Consider the following 21,449-nt stretch of genomic DNA (forward strand, 5'->3'; position numbering starts at 1 on the left):
ACAGACAGACATCAGAGTTTAAGTTTATTAGTGAATCTTTATTTCTGTAGGTTCTTGATACACAGTTTCTGATCCAATCAACTGTCAATAAACAATTTCAGCTGCAAAACTCTAAATCTATAAAAATAAGTTCATGTTCACAAAATATTTATCTGTTAAATAGAAATCATCTGAAGAAAAAAGAGTCGAGGAAAAGGACTTGATTCAGATATTTCTGGGCTCAAACTCTAAAATATATTTGAATTAAAATCTAATTTAAAATGAACAAATAATTAATATATTGTTTTCATAACCCAAAATACGATTAGAAATTTAAGTTTTGTTCAAAACTAAAACACAGGAGGCACCAACACTATAAAAAGTTTACAGTAAATTTGACATTTGAAATTAAAAAAACGTGTTCTTAGAGGATTTAAGGCTGATGACACACAATAACAGATGCCAGGTGATAAACAGTTTACAAGTACAAAGCCAGGGAAAATAAACATTTAGATAAATATATTAAAAGGAGGTGCATAAAGTTACCGTCTTAATAGCTTTTTTGTTTTCGGAGGAGAGAATCAATTTCAAATCAATGTTCAAATACAAAAAATTAAGGTTTAGATTTACTAAATTTGGATTTATATATATGAAATTTAGCTAAAAGAATAATCAGATTAATAATATAATCTTCTTTGATTTTACTGTTACCTTTATGGAAACCAAACAAAACATTCTCTAGACATAGAATAAAATCAGGGTCATTATTATCAATAATGAATCTACTCAAGTCTTTCCACAGCCTGTTGCTATGGTCACAGTGCCAGAATAAATGAAGAAGAGTTTCTGGGAGTACATCGCAGAATGAACAGTTTACATTGATGTCTTGTTTAAATTTAACAAGATAATGACTTGCTGGATAATATCTGTGAAGGATTTTAAAGGATACTTCTCTTATTTTGTTTGTCGAAAGATACTTATAGGGTAGAGTCCAGATGTTCTTCCACTTGAGGTCTTTTACAAGGTTGTTCCAGTAATTGACAACATAAGGCACACAAACAATATCATTCTGAAATAAATGACATATACCTTTATTATTTTTGCTTCCTGTACTTCTCGTGGGCCTCAATGATCTCCTTGACGACGGACGGGTCGTCCAGAGTCGACACGTCGCCGAGGTCACCCGTCATCTCCGTGGCAACCTTCCTGAGGATCCGCCTCATGATCTTCCCGGAGCGAGTCTTCGGCAGCCGCTTCACCACCTGAGGGACAACAGGAAATACTGACTCCTGATTGGCTGACAGGTGTCTTCATATCAAGTTAAAAAACACCTGGACTGATGTTCATCCAGGCGTTCCAGGTGTGCCTCACCAGGAAGTGCTCCGGGACGGCGTATCTGGCGATCTTTGTGGAGACGAGTTCTCTGAGCTGCTGGAGGACGACGGGGACGTCGTCAACGCAGTCCTCCTTCAAAACCACGAAGGCAAACGGTACTGAGGCCACACAAAGAAACACATGTTTTAAACACCGTTAACTACACTACATCAACCAGCTGAAGCAATAAACTAAAGATTACGTTCGTCATTCAAGGACAGAAAGAACTACAAAATGCTGTAAAACAAAGATCTTCTCCTCGTCGCTGAGATTTAGAAAGCTTCAAAGATAACTCTCTAGATACATAAATTAATAAATTAATGTGATTAATATTCTGCCCTGTGATTGGCTCCTTATTATTAACATTAAACTGCTTTTACTGCTGGTTATTGCACTGTTTATCTCTTGTTTACATTTAAATACACTACTTGTATTTTTATATTTTTATATTTTTACACTCCATGTTTGTGTTAATCCATCCTCTATATGTTCTGAGCTGTATATTTATCAGCAGGTTTACTATCAGACCAGCAGGAGGCAGCAGAGCGCCACTCATCAAACTTCATGTTTAACTTGAGCTCATCTGATTTTTACTGCACAATAACAAGCGACAGTGATACAGCAGACAGACAGCTGCAAACAGATGTTTAATGTTTAATCAGTGTCTTGAGGAACGGTTTACCACTGACGATTAGACTCTTTAAAACGTTTTTATTTTATTGAGTTGTTTGTTCAATACTGTTGTCTTGTGATTTTATCAAGATATTCTGTGTTTATTAATTATATTCTCTTATTTATGTCTGTGTTTTATTGACTCTCTTTAGTTTTTAAATGTGCTCTATAAATAAACTTATTTCACTGAATTATCTTCTTTCTTTTCTTTAGTTTCTACTCCAACGCTCACCTCCATACCTTTATTTTGAAAGTGCCAAAGAGCAATAAAGTTTTATTTTGTATTTGTGCTGACCTGATGCCTGAACACCTGACCAGCAGCTGACATGTTTACATAGAAACAGCAGCAGCAGAGGATCATGGGAGTCTCACCTTCTCCTTTGATGTCATGAGGGAATCCAATTACAGCTGTTTCTGGAACAGCTGGATGTTCATCCTGCAGAACCAAACAAATCACAGATATATTATTATTACTATTATTATTATTAGTTCTTCTTTTTACTATTATTATTTATTCTTCTTTTTGTCATTGTTATTATTAGTTATTATTATTAGTTAGTGCTTCTTCTTATTATTATTAGTTTAATAAATAATGTATCTACAATTCTTATAATCAGAGTGTATTTATATTTATATAAGATGTCTCCTGTGTTTTGTGGCGTCTCACCAGAGCGTCCTCGATCTCCGCTGTACCGAGTCGATGGCCGCTGACGTTGATGACGTCATCCATGCGACCGGTTATCTGGTAGTAACCGTCCTCTGACCGGTACGCTCCGTCACCGGTAAAATAATAACCTGACAGAATAAAAAACATACACACATCAGCTCACAGACTGAGATTATGAATATAAATACATATAAATAAATAAATAACTGACCAGGATACGGTTTGAAATATGCGTCGATGAATCTCTGGTGGTCTCCGTAGATGCTGCGAGCCATCCCGGGCCACGGCCGGCTGATACACAGAGCGCCACTGACGCCGCCACCTGACAGAGGTTCACCCTGACGACAACAGGACGATGGACATATACTCCGATAAATACACACAGCTGGAAACTAGATACTGTAGTGCTGGTAGCACTGTAGCGGTTAGAGTTTAGAAATATTACAACATGAGTCATAACCTCTGATCAGCCACCACCCAAACTCTGTGGAATTTTCTGAGTATTTAAAAAAGTTGCGAAATTTCCCTTGTGACTTTTAGGTTGTAGCGGCTTTTAAAGCTAGAGTGAAGATACTGGTATCTTATGACACCAGGAATCCATCGGTACCAACCATGTCACACTAGCTTGTCATGAAGGAGGTTAAATAACGCTCCAAACTTACGCTAAATTTTGGCGAGGAAAAACTGTCATGTCCATTTTCAAAGGGGTCCCTTGACCTCTGACCTCCAGATGTGTGAATGTAAATGGGTTCTATGGGTACCCACGAGTCTCCCCTTTACAGACATGCCCACTTTATGGTAATCACATGCAGTTTGGGGCAAGTCATAGTCAAGTCAGCACACTGACATACCTACAGCTGTTGTTGCCTGTTGGGCTGCAGTTTGCCATGTTATGAATTGAGCATATTTTTATGCTAAATGCAGTACCTGTGAGGGTTTCTGGACAATATCTGTCTATAATAATAATAATAATAATATTTTTATATTGTAGTATTTCTACTTTGACTGTGAATACTGCTTCTACCACTGAATAAACCACTAAATCACCTCTCATAAAACATTTCAGGGTCATTTGTTTCAGTAGAACCTGATCGACCGTCTATCTGGTCGGTCTGTTGGTAGATTTCCACGCTGAGAATGAGGCCAGCGTTAAACTGTCGATGAAACACATGACGGCCGCCGTTTGTGTTAACTCAGAGAGGATTGGAGTGAAAGTGAAGTGACCTCGACCTCCTCTGAAGATAAAGTGTGAAACTGAAGGAGGCCTAATCTAATCTAATCTACACTCAGTAACCAGCGATGATGAGAAACCCTCGAGCGCCCGCAGATTACAGTCCTTTAATAGAAGGAGGGAAATGGGGAAACTAGCGGATAATTAATTTGGGGGCGCGGTGATCATCCTGAAAGTCTGTTAATCAAAGCAAACAGATGCTGCTGGTCCTGTTTTAATAGAAAGATTAAACTGAGAGAAAGAAAGAGAGGGTGTCATTCTTAGGCTTGTTTGACCTCTTACATCTAAAGGTCAAGTGGGGTTAACGAGACGCAGGGATTGATGGGGGATCAGATCTGAAGCTGATTGGGGGAGGGCTAACTGGAAACCTATCAAATCAGTCTTTAAAACACACTTTCATCAACAGAAACTCAATATTTTCTCCTCTGACTTCAACACTTTTCTTTTGTTATTTTCATGTCATGTGTCCAAATATTTTTCTTTAAAAATCTCATGTGCAGAGTCAAAACACCAATGAACTGATCCTAGTGACAGAAGAGTTGTCTGTGTATCTAAAGACTAAAATTAACAATCACAAAGAGACAAGAAAACAACCACAAAGAGTCTAAAAACGACCACAAAGAGACCTAAAGATGCACAAAACGACCACAAAGAGACACAAAACGACCACAAAGAGACATAAAGAGACTCAAAACGACTAAAAAGAGACTCAAAGAGACTCAAAACAACCACAAGGAGACGCAAAATGACCACAAAAATACGCAAAACAAACACAAAGAGACTCAAAGCAACAACTAAGAGATGCAAAACGAAAATAAAGTAATGCAAAGAGACTCAAAACAGAGACATAAAGAGATGCAAAATGACCACAAAGAGACACAAAACGAACACAAAGAGATGCCACCTGACAGAGGTTCACCCTGACGACAACAGGACGATGGACATATACTCCGATAAATACACACAGCTGGAAACTAGATACTGTAGTGCTGGTAGCACTGTAGCGGTTAGAGTTTAGAAATATTACAACATGAGTCATAACCTCTGATCAGCCACCACCCAAACTCTGTGGAATTTAAAAAAGTTGCGAAATTTCCCTTGTGACTTTTAGGTTGTAGCGGCTTTTAAAGCTAGAGTGAAGATACTGGTATCTTATGACACCAGGAATCCATCGGTACCAACCATGTCATACTAGCTTGTCATGAAGGAGGTTAAATAACGCTCCAAACTTACGCTAAATTTTGGCGAGGAAAAACTGTCATGTCCATTTTCAAAGGGGTCCCTTGACCTCTGACCTCCAGATGTGTGAATGTAAATGGGTTCTATGGGTACCCACGAGTCTCCCCTTTACAGACATGCCCACTTTATGATAATCACATGCAGTTTGGGGCAAGTCATAGTCAAGTCAGCACACTGACATACCTACAGCTGTTGTTGCCTGTTGGGCTGCAGTTTGCCATGTTATGAATTGAGCATATTTTTATGCTAAATGCAGTACCTGTGAGGGTTTCTGGACAATATCTGTCTATAATAATAATAATAATAATATTTTTATATTGTAGTATTTCTACTTTGACTGTGAATACTGCTTCTACCACTGAAATGACCACAAAGAGACACAAAACAAACACAAAGAGATGCAAAACAACCAAACTTAAAGGTAAAGTTCTACCTTTTTAGGATGTCCTTATATGAAGCTACAACCAGCGGCTGGTTAGCTTAGCTTAACATAAAGACTGGAAACAGGGGGAAACTGCTAGCCTGGCTTATTGCAGAGGTAACAGAATCCACCTACCAGCTCCTCTAAAGCTCTCTGATTAACACGTTATATCTCTTTGTTGAATCTGAACAAAAACTGAAGTGTAAAAACAACAATCTGTGGTTTTATTCTTAGCTAGGACCAGTCTAGAGGACAGTAGAGGTCTGGGACCAGGGTGTGACTATACATATACTTTACTAACTAAGTGTGAAGTTACTGGTGAAGTACTAATCAGACGTTTGAACATCCGGTTCTCTGGCTATGAGCTCACAGACTGAGCAGCTTTCCTTGTTCAGAGTATTAAAAGTGTTGTTTTGTGTTGGTGCAGCTCTGTTTTCACCTCCTCTCCCATGAGATCAGGCTGGATACCGAAGAACGGCCTCATGGCCATCGCTGGGATGATGGCGGCTCCTTCCTCTGCAGGACGAGGGGCGATACAGACACCACCGGTCTCTATACGGGGAGGAAGTGGACAAGATTTACTCCACAGAGGAGGAGGGTGTTACTCTGTGATATGGCGTTCGAGTGCAGCTGGGTTTGTTCATCAAATATTTGATGATAAATATTAAACCAGGCGTTAACGCACCTGCAGACTGCCTGCAGCAGGTAGGCGTGTTTGTAACGCTGAGGTCAGGTCATTCAAGATTTACTGTTGATATTAAAACTGATATTACTAGAGGCAGCCACAGTCTGAAGGGGACTACTTTAATGTTTGTTAATCTGTGTGATATGTAAGAATATTTATTTCTAATCAAATACATAAAGTAAATATTTAACATTAATTCTATATGCAGCGGTTACCTCAGGCTGCCACTAGAGGGCCTCAGATGTTGCTTCTACATGCAGCTTTAATTTCATTTAATTTCTTAATTTATTGGGGATTTTTCTCCTTTTAAGAGAAAGAAGCAGCTGGCAGAGAGTCTAAAGTCTGATTTAAAAACAACACACACACTCACTGGGTGGTGATTGTCGAGGAATTAGGTCACACATACACACACACACTCTCTGTCAGTGATCCTCGACGATCTTGTCCTGGGGGGTTGGCGTTGGGTTGACGTTGGGTTGGCGTTGGGGGTCTAAGTGTGTTGAGGATTTGATCTTAATTCATTTTCTGCAGAGCTGCAGATGTTCTGCTGCTAATCGTTGAAATTAGGGTTAAAGCTTCAGTAAAGAGAGAATCAGGCGGACTTAAAGAGGAAACCACATCTGATGGTACGTGTCCACAGCCTCCGTCCTTCCAATTCATTGTCTATGTAAGCAGCCGTGCAATGCATTCTGGTAGCATGGCGGCGCGTTTCAAGAGACAGGGCGTCACGTCGCCCGCTCTTCATTTGCATATAGTTGAGGTCTAGGCTACTTTATGTACTGAGCTGACGACTACTCGTTATGTCTCACCTGTTTGCCACCAGGTGTCTACTAGAGGACAGCGTCCGTCTCCAACCACACTGTGGAACCAGTGCCAGGCCTCGTGGTTGATGGGCTCTCCCACTGCAAACACACACACACACACACACACACACACACACACACACACACACGCACACACACACACACACACACACACACACACACACACACACACACACACACAGAGTTTATATGGTTTCATAAAACTTACAACAGCTTCCAGTTTGTCCTTGTTGCTTCTAGAGCTGTTAACGGGATAATAACACATTAACGCAACTTGTGATTTTTAGGTTGTAGCCGGCTCAGTTTTAAAAGAGTGAAGATACTGGTAACATATGAAACTAAAGAATCCATTGGTACCAACCATGTCATACTAGCTTGTCAGGAAGGAGGCTAAATAATGCTCCAAACTTATGCTAAATTTTGGTGAGGAAAAACTGGCATGGCCATTTTCAAAGGGGTCCCTTGACCTCTGACCTCAAGATATGTGAATGTGTGAGGGTTTTTGTCCAAAAAAATGTCCGAAAAATGTCCCAAAAAAATCGTCGTTGTTGTCGTAGTCGTTGTTGTTGTTGTCGTAGTCGTTGAAGTTGTTGTCGTTGTCTTCGTTGTCATCGTCGTCGTCGTCGTTGTCATTGTCGTCATCGTCATAGACGTTGTTGTCGTTGTCATCGTTGTCGTTTTTTTTCTTTCGTAGCCGTTGTCGTCGTTGTCATCGTCGTTATTGTTGTCGTCGTTGTTGTCGTCATAGTCGTTGTTGTTATTATTACTATTATAATTATTATTATTATTTATACATCTTTTATAATAATCCAGATGTAGCACACTGACACTAATGAGTATTTTTTATACTTTAAATACATTTTGATGCCAGTACTTTATTTACTGAAGTAAATCTCTGAATGTATTACTTTTACTTGTACTGGAGTATTTTAATGGTGTGGTACTGCTACTTCAGTAGAGTATCTGAGTACTTGTTGGTGGTACCTGATGCGAGCGTCCTCAGAGACGAGCGGTCGTACTTCTTCACCCAGCTCTCGTCGTACTTCAGCAGCAGACGCAGAGCCGTCGGCGCTCCGTAGAACTGGGTGATCCTCAGACGCTCCACCGTCTCCCAGTACCGGCCTGATGGACACACACACACATGAACACATGAACACACACATGAAGACACATGAACACATGAACACACTGTACGAACCAACAACAAACAGGTCAAAGGTCAAGCCCATATACTTCCTTTCAGGAACTCAGATGAAACCCGACAACAAAACAATAGAGGTGAGATAAAGAGGCAACTGAATGTCATAAACATTACTGAGTAACCAGGAAGTCTCCATTCATTCATTCATTCATTCAGCACACCTCAGCTCTACTCTCAGCTTACTCTGAGAGGAGGATGAGGAGGAGGATTGGATGTTTGTTGGTGAAATGCATGCTGGGAGTCGTAGTAAACTTCTTTTTTATCAGAGAAGCAGATGTTTTCTGAGACAGATGTTCCTGTTCTGGTGGTCTGGAGCCTGCAGGTCTCTGGTTCTGGATCTTACCTGGGTCTGGGTAAACCGGCGTGCTCTCGAACAGGACGGTGGTGGCGCCGTTGCTTAGCGGGCCGTACACCACGTAGCTGTGTCCCGTTATCCAGCCGACGTCCGCCACGCAGCCGAACACGTCGCCGTCCCGGTGGTCGAACACGTACTGGAGAAATCACAAAACGACAACACGACGGTTAACGCTTCAGGTTCACATTGCTCGGACTACAACTGTCTGCTTCTAATAAACTACATCTCCCACAAGATGATGATGATGATGATGCAGTTTTTCTGCAAGAATTAAAAAACAAACAAACAGGATTTTTTTTGTTTCCATTCTGTTATTATATTATTTATAATGCACTTTTTTGCAAAAATGATTGAAAAATTCATTGTACCAGCATTTCTATTTTTTTGGGTGGGAAGTGTTTGTGGTGGGATCACGTTTGAAAACGCCCTGATTAGTGGAGTTTACATTCAAGCGAATACTTTTGAAATGTTGATGAAAAAGAACGGTGAATTAGGAGCATTTCCATCAGCTGGTTTGGAGCAAATTAACTCGTCTACAGCGTAGTTTGGTCAGTAGTTGGTGCTATAGGCTGGCTGTACATTATACCGCTTATTACACGGCTACTTACTGAAGAAATCAATAATTTGACACAAAAATGGTCCTCCAGAGTCCGAGACCAGAACTGCACCCATAGCAACGGTCTGTTATACATAGCAACGGTCTGCTATACATAGCAACGGTCTGCTATACATAGCAACGGTCTGCTATACATAGCAACGGTCTGCTATACATAGCAACGGTCTGCTATAAAGAAATAACAGACCACAGAAAGCCGGGATTAACCAATCAGAATCGAGTATTCAACAAAGCAGTGTTATAATGAGAATTATTATTATCAGTCGACTCAAATGATCCCAAAACACAACAGAAGTAGTGACCAATCAGTGATCAGAGAGTCTGATGAGTCCTGATGAATGAACCGTTCAGTGAACTCTGAATGTTTTAACTGTTTAGAGGAAAAATCTGGAGACAAGAAGAGACGATCCAGCAACACCTCCTCCCTGTCTGTCTCAATGTCTCTGTCCCTGCTGTGGACCCAGTGGTCCTCGTCTCTCTCTCTGTCTCAGTCTCTCTCAGTCTCTCTCAGTGTCTCTCTCTCTCAGTGTCTCTGGCGTGGACTCAGTGTTTCTTGTCTTTTTCAGATAAAGCAGCTTTTGTTCTGTTGTTTCATCCAAAGTAGCAGCAAATCAAAAACTCTGATCTGCTTTACAAATGACCACTGATGACTAGAGGGAGGGGGTTATTATGGTTTATGTTAACATGTAACATTACACACACACACACACACAGAGAAAGTAGATATTGCTGCTTGTCAATCAGAAAAAAGCTAATTTAAAGCTTTTCAGAGGCAGATTTACCCTTCTGCTCTTCTCTCTCCTCATCCTCCTCCTCCTCTCTCTTCTCCTCCTCCTGTTGTGTAACAGCTCCTCTTTGTCTTTATGTCCTCATTAATCACAACGAGCTGCTCTGTTGGTACTGAGTGGACGTTTGTGTTTCATTCCTACTCACCAAACTAAAAACTGACACAACCTTTTCAAAATAAATGTTCCACTTTCCACACTTCCTGTCTGTGTGACGTCAATGTGACAAACATTCAGATAAATATCACCTTAGAGAGAAATATCACCGTAGAGATAAATATAACCTTAGAGATAAATATCACCGTAGAGATATATATCACGTTAGATAAGAAGGAAAACATTTCTGTACCTCATGAGGAGGTAAGGAGAGATAGAAGAAGAGGAAAGATAGAAGGAGGTAGGGAAGGGAAGAAGGCGATACAATAGGAGACAAAGAGGAAGAGAAAGAAAGGAGAGGAGGAGGTGGGGAAGGAGAGGAGGAAGTAGGGAAGGATAGGAGGAGGTAGGGAAGAAGAGGAGGAGGTGAGGTGTGAGGGAGTACCTGGTGTGTGAGAGAGGTGTACAGCAGGTATCCAGCCTGTGTGTGAACGATGCCTTTAGGTTTCCCCGTACTTCCTGATGTGTAGAGAAGAAACAGAAGATCCTCGCTGTCCAGAGGCTCCGCAGGACAGACAGGAGACACGGAGGACATCACCTGGAACGCAGGACAACAAGTAACTGTACTACTACTACTACTACTACTACTACTACTCATACTACTACTGATACTACTGCGGGACAAACGGGGGACACGGAGGACATCACCTGGAACGCAGGACAACAGATAACTGTACCACTACTACTACTACTGATACTACTACTACTACTACTGATACTACTACTGCAGGACAGACGTGGGACACAGAGGTATTGATCAGGTGTATTGCTCAGGTGTCTCACCTCCTCCAGGGGGACGTCAAGCGGTCCCATCACAGCAGGCTTTTCTGTCCTCTGAGAGACGAAGACGTGTTGGACAGTCGGACAGATCTTCACTGCTGCGTCCACTGTAGCTTTGAGGTCGATGAGTCGGCCGCCTCTCACACCTTGATTACAGGTGACCACGGCTTTACACTGGGCTGTGAATGCAACACACACCTGGTTAATTACACTGAACTTCTCACTCTCTTCCAGAGTCTTTATTTTGTTTATCTACCTGCTAATCAAAGCTAAAATGAAGCATGACGTGTTCAGGAGTTGACTTGACTCCTGTTTAGCTTCACATGTTCTTCATATTGTTCCTGTAATAAACACAGCAGCTTCTAGCAACACTTTACTTTACTGCACCGCACTTTATCTCAAAGACTCTGCCGGTGTGTCCAGCTCATTCCTGCTCATACACTAAGCTAAACTCCCATCATGCTCTGCTTCACCTGCTGCTCAGCTGGGCGTGTAAACGCCGTGTTTGGGTTTGAAGGCAGCGATTGTTTCCAAAACACACAAGCCCTTGAGCGGCGTGTGTGACCTCCAGAGATCTGCCATGAACAACTACTGAGAGCTGCAGCTCCGTTTATATCTGTGGACGCTGTGAATGACTGGTGGGTGGAGCCACAGTTACAGGTTCAGCTCCCATCAGAGTTCAGAGTGATCCTGTGTGAAGGTCTGGGAATATAATGGAAATAAGAATAAAAGTAAACAGCTCCTCCCCTCAGGTTCCTGCTGCTCTGACCTTCATGCTGCTGCAGCTGAAGGAAAAGTGTTCAGATAAACTTCTGACTCTCAACATGAAGTTTTGTCCAATGATCACCTACTTTCTAGTACTACTTTAATACTACTAACTGACATTCAAGCCAAGATTGGAGAAATACTATCGTAGTATAATAAGTCCCCCAACTGTGACAACGCTTACCCTAAGTAATGTTTGACCAATTTTATTTTTCAACATTTTCTCTATTAATTTAAGCACTAAAGTATGTTTTTGGCAAGTTTTTATCACCCTACAAATGTCCAATAAAAAGTCTGAAAAATGCCTGAAAAAAGTCTTAAAATGTTTATAATGTTAAAATTTGGGATGTGCGCGACCACCTCATATTGATTGAACAAGAATGATGAACCACATTTCATACATTTCAACCAGATATTTCACTAAAATATACAAAAGTCAACCTCATGGTGACAGGAAATGTGCTGCAAAACCAAACCTAGGAGCTAAAAGCAGCTAAAAAGCTCCAGATGCAGTTCCTCTAACGTCCAGTCGTTGCTGCCCCAATAATACTCTGAGTTGAAGTGAATATGAAAACCCCTCCTCATGGTTTAGGTTAGAACAAAGGGCCCGGGGGAAGACTCACCATCCTGGATCCTCCCTGCTAGGGCCTCTGAGCTGAAGCCAGCAAACACCACGGTGTGCACCGCTCCGATACGGGCGCACGCCAACATGGCCGCCACCGCAAGTGGTGACACCGGCATGTAAATAGCCACCGTGTCCCCCTTTTGGATCCCATGGCTCTTGAGGGTGTTGGCCAGGCGGCAGGTCGTCTCCAGCAGCTCTCTGTTGGACAAACAACAGGACACTGGGTTGATGGTGATGATGATGATGATGATGATGATATCTTAATCGTCCTCCAAAGGAAAATGTATTGCATGAAAAGAAAGTACATAACTCAGATTCAGTTATGTAAAGCCAAGATTGCAACCCAAGCTGTCCAGTCCAATTCAAGGTAAGGTAGCCTAACAGCCATAAAAAAGAGAAACCGGCTATTATCTATTTTTTAATGTAGACCTAATTGAGAAAGTAGATGTTTTACAGATGTTTTACAGATAGCTGTAGTTTTTATGGCCTTGTATTCTGACTAACTGCACTCAGATACTTAGTACTTAAAGTGGCATTTAATACATTGAAGTTTGGCATTTGGCTTTAAAACGGTAAATGCGCTGGTATACTGTAAATACACCTTCCAAAAGTTAGAAGCAGATAAACAGTTAATAACATTATATCAGTCTTTGAAATCATCAACTATTCACTTGCAGGCACCTTCTGCACATCACTTGTATTCAAATAAATTGTGTAAAATAACTAACTAACATAAGTTATTCATTACCCAACTTGTGTGACTGTTAAACTTTACGAGCTGAACATACGTCTTTTGCACAGACTGCAATATGTTCCGTTACATTTATGGTGCTGAGATAACTTCAGGACAACACACTATGTAGATAACACAAAGACCTGTGTCATCTGCATACAGGAAGGATACAGCTAACTATAGAACAATAACACAATAACACAAGGTATCACTGCTCACTGCTTGACCTCTACTAAAGTAGAGACAAAGGTTTTGCCCTTTTGGAACTAATGGAATTAATGGGCATTAATTAATTAACTAATGGGCATCCTGGACTTCTAACCCCCAAAAGGCACAACTAGACCACACTGCCAACCATCATACCAAATTTGTAGTTCCTAAGTTAAATAGTTTTAGAGTTCTGCTCCGGAAACGAAAGTGTATATAGCGCTATATACCCCCAACTGTGTTGTCGCGGGGGTATAATAAAGAGCAGTATCATCTGCATAGCAGGAGGATATGAGACTTAAAGGTACTATATGTAACTTTTTTCATGTACTAATCGTTTTGTATTGCCAATGTGTGACCGGATTGTAATGTCACTTTGAAAAAATTAGATCTTCCTCGACTTTGTCGGTTGCCTGTAACAGCGTGTGAACTGATTTCTATATATAGGACTCTGGACTGTTTCCCAGGAAAATCCAAAAGGATGTGATGTTCATGTGCGCTCCCGAGTTTCTTTCCTCCCTTCAGCTTCCCTACAGCACCAACAGTGTGTAGCTAACACAGCAAAATACTGTCTTGAGTGGATAACATCAGCTAATTCATCCAGAAGTTATTCTAAATATGATATTTAGAGTAATTGCCGAATGCCCGATATCGTAATGTAGGAAAATAATGAATAATTTGTGTATCCACTCAGTGATTTGGATCTGCTCCAAAATATAAAGGGTTCTTCCGTGGCCCACGCTACAAAATTAGGGGCAGTAGTTTTTCCGTAATCCAGCTGACAAACCGAACTGAAAACATGACCTCCTTGTTTGCAGATGTTCATACCTGTAGGTGATCTTCACCTCAGTGCCCGGTTCGTCTCGCTCCCAGATCAGAGCCACTCGGTCCGGATCTTTCTCAACGTGGACGTCCAGACAGTTCACTGAAACATAAAATCATCTTCAGGAAGACTCTCAGTGTTGTTTACAGTATGATATCACTGTATTTTTACTGTCTTTAAAAACCTCTGACATTCATCAACCCTTTACATTTTCATCAACCTGTAGAAGACCATGTCAACTTTCAACTTAAGTGAAAACAAAAAACTCACATAGGTTTTATAATGATAATAATGTCCTTGCCTAGTTTCAAACATCTGCTATGAAACACTGGGGGGACGGGTTTTAACATTTAGTGATTTTATCCTGTGACCTGCTTCAATTTAATGTATAACATTTGTTCTGTATGTCGTTTATAGTTCATTTTTTATTCGTTCACTTTTTGTTTCTGTCTGTGTTTAAAGTTGGATTGAATCTGTGTGCCTTTGTTTGTTTGTTTTCCTTGATGAATGTGTGGAAATGTGTGTTATGTGTACGTTTATTTATGACAGAATAAAAACTTTATTTTAAAAGGGAAAAAAAGTAAAATTCCCGATTTCTGGCCTAATAGAAAAACCCCTGTGAGGTCAAACCTGGTTAGTGTAATGTCTGGCACGATGGCAAAAAGGAGCTCTGAAATGATTAATCGATTAATTGATTTATTGCTCAACATTGCCACATACTTTGATAATCAACGGATCATCAAATTATTAAGCTCAAAGTCCAATCATTGTCCGTTTGCAGCGTCTCCAGTGTGATGATTTGATGTTTTTCTCTGTTTAATATCACCGTAAACTGAATATGTATTTGCTTTTGGACTAGTTGTACAAAACGAGACATTTTAGGATGTCGCTCTGAGACATTTTGAGAGACGTATTTTCACAATTTTCTGACATTTTATAGACCAAACAATTGATGTCTGTTGAACTGAAAAGAAAAATAATCTTTAGTAGCCCAACTGCACTGGATGTGAATCTGTGGAGCCCCAAATGTTTGCTTATGTCTCGTTGGTGACTCCGTAGAAACAAAGAGAAAGCTCGTTCTATAAATCACATGTGAATGGAAAGACATTAGACTATGTTCTTCCCTGTATTGTGCAGTAATATCCCTTATATCTTGGAATTATTAACACAGTATATGTTGTTTTGAAAAATACAACAAATACACGTCTTCTCGTCTGAGTCGTGTTGAAAGTGATCCTGATGGAAACTGTCTTCATTTATTCTGTGATTGAAAATTAATCCTGAAATGGGATTAACACTGAAGATCCTGTTTGTGTCTCACGCAAAAAAATTATTTATGTAACAAGTGAAAAACAAAATCCTCCTGTATCAGATCGGATACAATACGAATCATCCAGCTGTGGTTATTGGAATATTATTGGATTATTATCAGAGACAGAAAAACAACAGAAAGGAGGATAAAGACACAAAACACTCACTGCACAAACTGTCTCTTTATGTACTATATATACTGGGTATATACTGTATATATATATATATATATATATAATTTTTTTTTTTTAAACTGTTATACCTATGGGCCAAGGGAGTCAGAGTGTTTTTACTCTCCAGATATCATGTTAATGTGTTGAGCAGCTGTCTGCTCTACTCCATCTCAGCTGAATCTCACATAACCTGAACTCAACTGGCTGAAGTCTATTTTATTTTCGACATGAGGTTGAAAACTCTGAATAATGTATTTTTATAAACACTAAATAATATAACAAAACACAGAATAATATTTTTAATAAACACTGAATCATATTTTTAATAAACACTTAATAATATATTGAATAAACACTTAATAATATTTTAATAATCCCTGAATATTTTTTTTTTTAAATCCCTGAATAATATATATTTTTTTCTAAACTGAAAAATATTTCTTAATAAACACTGAATAATATTGTAATAAACACTGAATTATGTATTTAATAAACACTTAATAATATTTTTAATAAACACTGAATATTATTTCTTAGTAAACACTGAATAATATTGTAATAAACACTGAATAATATTGTAATAAACACTGAATAATGTATTTAATAAACACTGAATAATATTGTAATAAACACTGAATAATATTGTAATAAACACTGAATAATGTATTTAATAAACACTGAATAATGTATTTATCCACCTCTTGGAGCAGGTTTATTATTGTGATGCTGATACTTTAGTAACTTTTCAGGAGTTGTAGTACTTGTAGTATTTCTACTCTCTAGTACTGGTATTAGTACTTTTCCTGCAGCAGTAGGAGTTCTCAGCTTCCCGCCTTTACAAAGGGATTGGTTCTATTGATCTATTGATTATCGATCAGCAGACAGATTATTGATTATCGATCAGCAGACAGATTATTGATTATCGATCAGCAGACAGATTATTGATTATCGATCAGTAGACGGTTTATTGATCATGTCTCACCGGACACGTTGAGCTTCCCTCCCAGGAACCAGCTGATCTTCCCGCTGCTGAGCTCGCAATCCCGGACCCGGTGGAACGGTTCCACCCAGCGGAGCCGGTCTGCGGCTGCGGATCCCCAGAACTGATCCGGATCCGAGACCGAGAGCCGGTACAGATCCCGGTAGGAGAGCCGGGACAGCCTGGAGCTCCAGGTGCCCGGTGGAGGAGGAGGAGGAGGTGGAGGTGAAGGTGAAGGAGGAGGCAGAGAGGACACACACCTGTGTTGACCAGGTCCAGTTCTGGTCCTGGTCTGAGCCGGTCTCAGGAGGGTCCTGAAGAGTCTGCTGCTGCTGCTGAGAGCAGCCATGTTGGTGTTCTGCAGTCAGAAGAGTAGCTGACTCAGACTCAGACTCAACTTCCCTCTGGCTCTGGCTCTGTCTCTGTCTGTCTCAGGTGTTCTCAGGTGTGGAGCAACTTTAGTGCGTGACGTCACGTGGCGTTTTAAACCAATCACACGCAGCCTCCTGGAGCAAGTGACAGTCAGAGATGGACTAAAGTGACAAACTTTGCTTCTGACAAAGTGACTGAAACTGTTTTTGCATAAATCATTTTTTTTTATAAATAAAACCGTCCCTCAATTTTTTTTATTGTTTTAGCTCATTTTATTTTTATTTATGATTTAATTTTAAAATTATATAATACATCACACATGTATTTAATTTACTTTTATCAAAATGTATCTTTTATCTTATCAAAATTATTTCCCTTTCATTTTCAATGTTATTTAATTGTATTTATATTTTAACACATTTAACAGTTACTGAAACTGTTTTGGAATAAATCATTTTCTTTTTTTTATGATAAAAAAAACTCATTTTATTTTCTATTTATGATTTAATTTATAAATTATAAAATACATCACACATGTATATAATTAATTTTCCTTTATTTAACTAAATAATAACAATGTGTATTTTAATATATTTTCTTTATTTCTCCTTCATTTTCAATGTTATTTAATTGTATTCTTAATTTGTTTCCCTTTAATTTTGTTTCTCAGATCAGTTACAGGAGATTAATAACTGAAAACATCATGAATGTTGCTTTTGTGTGGAAAACAGCCACATGAATGTGGTCAAATCATGAGATGTTTTGACTCTAAACATCTCATGTTTAGAGTAAAAAAACACACCAAAAAACATCAACATCAAATAAAACAAGTAAAAATGTTCTTTGTTATTTTCCAGTATATCTATATGTTTTCATAAACAAGATTCATGTAATAATTGAAGCTGAATTATTCAGAAAACTTAAATCAGATAAAAGAAGTTCAGGTTGTTGACAATCAGATGACGTCATAGTAAACATTTATACTGAATCATAATGTTATTAAATCTGCTCTGACAGCTGCTGCCTCCTGTAGCTCAGCTCAGGAACTGCACTCTCAACATCAAACTGTTTTTATACTGTTTTTCTGTGTGAAGGACTGCCTGTTTGTTTGAATGGTGCTACATAAATAAACAGAGTTAAAACAATCTGATGAAGACTGTGTGATACGGTTGAAAGCTCCAGAACAAGACAGGAAGTGAGATTGTTTTGTCAAAACTCATGTTAAAAATTATATATAAAATGATAACACATTATTATTTAATACCAAAGTAACTCAAATAATAAGGTGTATTTTCCAATTTAACAATGTATCATCATCTATGTATTTATTCAACTTGGATTACATTTTTTTGTATATTTATGTTTATTCATTTACTTATTTTCCTGGTGCATGCTCTGGATGTTATCATGGGTTTATACAGTGAATTGTCAGAGTTGTATTAACAGAGAACCAGAAATAAAAACACACAAATAAAAATAAATATTTAAAGTCTCAGAATCCATAAAGAAACAGAAACGTTGGATTTTATTAAAGCTGTTTGTTTTCACGTTTAACCCTTTAAGTAGATTAATTTAGTGCTGGTTGAACCTGCTGCTGGAAGCTGATTAGTTTGTTTTTAATGATGTTAAACCTGCAGATCAGACAGATCTGAGTTCAGTCGTTATCACAACAATACATATATCTATCAATCTATATGTATCAATATCAATACATGTATGTAGATCAATGCATGTGTTTATATCAGTACATGTGTGTATATCAGTACATGTACAGTATGTATAGAAGAAGCAGCATCAGGAGGAATGCTCGGAAGCATCTTCAGTTAGTTTAATGATGCTGAGCTGCTCATATAACATGCTCACTGTAGGCTAGCTGTTTCCACCTGCTTCCAGTCTTTATGCTAAGCTAAGCTAAACTCTGAGAGAGAAAGAGAAGAGTTGTTCATCAGATCAGAAAGCTAGCCCGGAAGAACAATTTGCAGGTGAAGTTGAACAAATAATAGTATTATTATTATTATTATTTAGGGCTGCAACTAATTATGTTTTTCATTGTCGATTATTTTTTCCATTAATCAATTAGTTGTTTGGTCTATAAAATGTGGATCAGTCTTTCCCAAAGATGACGTCCTCAGGTGTCTGAAAGATATTCAGTTTACTGTCATAGAGGAGCAAAGAAACCAGAATATATTCACATTTTTCTTAAGGAAAAGTTACTCAAACTGATTCATGAATTATCAAAATAGTTGGCGAAATTTAATACAACTAATAGATTAATCGCTGCAGCTCTAATATTATTACTATGTTTTTAAATCAATTAATTAATTTTATTTTGAAGTGTGTTCTTCCCGTCTCTTGTTTGGTTATATTATATCTCTGAAAATGATGCTTCACAATAGAAACAGTTGAAACAATAGATTGTCTTTTTGCACATATTAATGAGCGTCGCTGGAGGAGCCGGAGATCCAACGACTGCATCTCTGTGATAATAAACATATCAGTCTATAAATCACAGATTAACATGTTGTATGAGGTTTATTTAATCTGTTCATTCTCACTGAAGATCAGTGACTTCCTGACGTCTCCTGGAAATAAAACAGTGAGGTATCTGATGAGATGTGAATTTGTTGTGCTGCAGCTGTTCAGCGACCTCTGACCTCAGATCTGATGTGTGTCCATCAGATACTGTAATCTGTTTGAGCAGCAGCCTAATCGCTCATAATTCCCACTTTACTGCTGTCGGATGATAATTGATGCTGCTCTCTGTAATCCAGCGCTGACGCTCTGTCACTGTGTGTTTGTGTGTTTTCCTGCAGACCTGAGGTTAGATTAAAGGATGTATACAACCGTTAATCCCACATACAATAGATTTAATCACCTTTATGACGTTTAATGATCCTGATGACTGATTGTTGATGTGAAAGATTAAATACAACAACAGGTCTCTTTACAATGTAAAAATCAATAAAAAGAAGAAAAAAACAAGTAACACAAATAGGTTTATTAATTCCATAATCATTGTCTACCACAGAAAGCTTCATGTGTCAACAAAGATTTGTTCTGTTGTTGAGATCTGTCAGGCTTTATTGATATGATTTGGCTTTATAAACTATTTTTTAGGCTTCCTGGCCACTGGAGCTCCAAAATTCATAATTCACAGTTTCAATTGTTAATATACGACGGAGTATTAGGGCCACATCGAGGGGAAACAAAATCTGATATTTCTAGAATAAAGTCATAATATTACGAGAATAAAGTCATAATTTAATGAGAATAAATTCATACTATTTCAAGACAAAAAAATTCGTAATATTGCGAGAATAATGTCATAACTATGAGAAAAAAGTAATTTCCTCCTCCACAAAAGAGGCAGTTTCCCCATCAGGTCTGTGTGTTTTTTTCTTCGGAATAAACACAGTTTCTTGCACAATCTTTTCAAGGTCCTGATACTGATGATAATGTGGTGCTGATGTGCCAAAAGATGAAGTATTTCGTTATTTGTGAAACCTAAACTAAAGTATAACTTCACAAGATGCTCCATGTTCCTCACGCTGCTCCATTTCCCCTCTAAAATAACACGTAAAATTACGTCTTTTTTAATATTATGACTTTATTCTCATACTAGGACTTTTTTTCTTGTAAATGTATGACTTTATTCTCATAATATTACGACTTTTTTTCTCTTAAACTTATGACTTTATTCGCAAAATCTCAGATTTTTTCCCCCCTCAATGTGGCCCTAAAACTCCGTCGTATTAACATGCCTATGTTGAAAAATGACATACTAGTTGTTTTTTTACTGCAATTTATATGGTCTAAAAAAATCGGATTTAAGCATAAATGGTGGGTTTTGATAAACTTGGCAACCCAGTTACAGAAAAACAAAAAACAACAACAGAGCACCTCATCTGTTTGTTTCTCTATTAAAGGGACGCTACACCACCATTACTGTGGCGAGTCTGATCTGAGGTCAGAGGTGACACTCTGTGTTTTCCTGCAGGTCAGATTAAAGGATGTATACAACCGTTAATCCCACCTACAATAGATTTAATCACCTTCATGACGGTTAATGATCCTGATGGCTGATTGTTGATGTGAAATATTAAACTCAACAACAGAGCACATCCTCATCCTGTTTGTCGCTCTATTAAAGGGACGCTACAATAGGGATGTCACGGTGAGGAAATTGTCCCACCGGTTAATCATTTTGTGACAACACCGGTGTTACCGATTACACCGGACATTTTACAAGAAAAGATGACGCTCAATATCTGTAGCTATATTGTAGCTGTGTCTGTTGATCTTTACCGTCGGGTGGCGGTGTGTCTGGCCTCTCCGGTCCAGCTTTCACTGCGAGGTCGCCGGTTTCCGCGCACGCCAGCTGTGAGTACTCCGTTCTCCACCCATCGATTAAAGCAACTTCATTAACGTTATGGTTCCCTCATAGCGTTAGGTTTAAATCTGAAATATTGCCAAATA

General features: G+C 38.8%; 1 protein-coding gene and 1 long non-coding RNA gene across 2 annotated transcripts; both read right to left on the minus strand.

Moving 5' to 3' along the window:
- Positions 1-17: 17 nt before the first annotated feature.
- On the minus strand, positions 18-17,122 carry acss1 (acyl-CoA synthetase short chain family member 1). Its single transcript, XM_074647221.1, has 14 exons — positions 16,605-17,122; positions 14,144-14,240; positions 12,374-12,573; positions 10,989-11,164; positions 10,591-10,743; positions 8,637-8,784; positions 8,077-8,214; positions 7,078-7,170; positions 6,023-6,135; positions 2,904-3,030; positions 2,693-2,820; positions 2,398-2,461; positions 1,351-1,472; positions 18-1,241 (listed from the first exon to the last, which is right to left on the minus strand). The coding sequence occupies exons 1-14, from the start codon at positions 16,948-16,950 to the stop codon at positions 1,074-1,076; spliced, it is 2,073 nt and encodes a 690-aa protein (XP_074503322.1). The 5' UTR covers positions 16,951-17,122; the 3' UTR covers positions 18-1,073.
- A 1,988-nt stretch (positions 17,123-19,110) lies between these two features.
- On the minus strand, positions 19,111-21,441 carry LOC141774508 (uncharacterized). Its single transcript, XR_012595362.1, has 2 exons — positions 21,279-21,441; positions 19,111-19,788 (listed from the first exon to the last, which is right to left on the minus strand). It is a non-coding gene; the product is annotated as an uncharacterized LOC141774508 (long non-coding RNA).
- Between the last annotated feature and the right edge of the window lie 8 nt (positions 21,442-21,449).

This window comes from Sebastes fasciatus, chromosome 9 (assembly GCF_043250625.1).
Source record: "Sebastes fasciatus isolate fSebFas1 chromosome 9, fSebFas1.pri, whole genome shotgun sequence".
NCBI classification, from domain to species: domain Eukaryota; kingdom Metazoa; phylum Chordata; class Actinopteri; order Perciformes; family Sebastidae; genus Sebastes; species Sebastes fasciatus.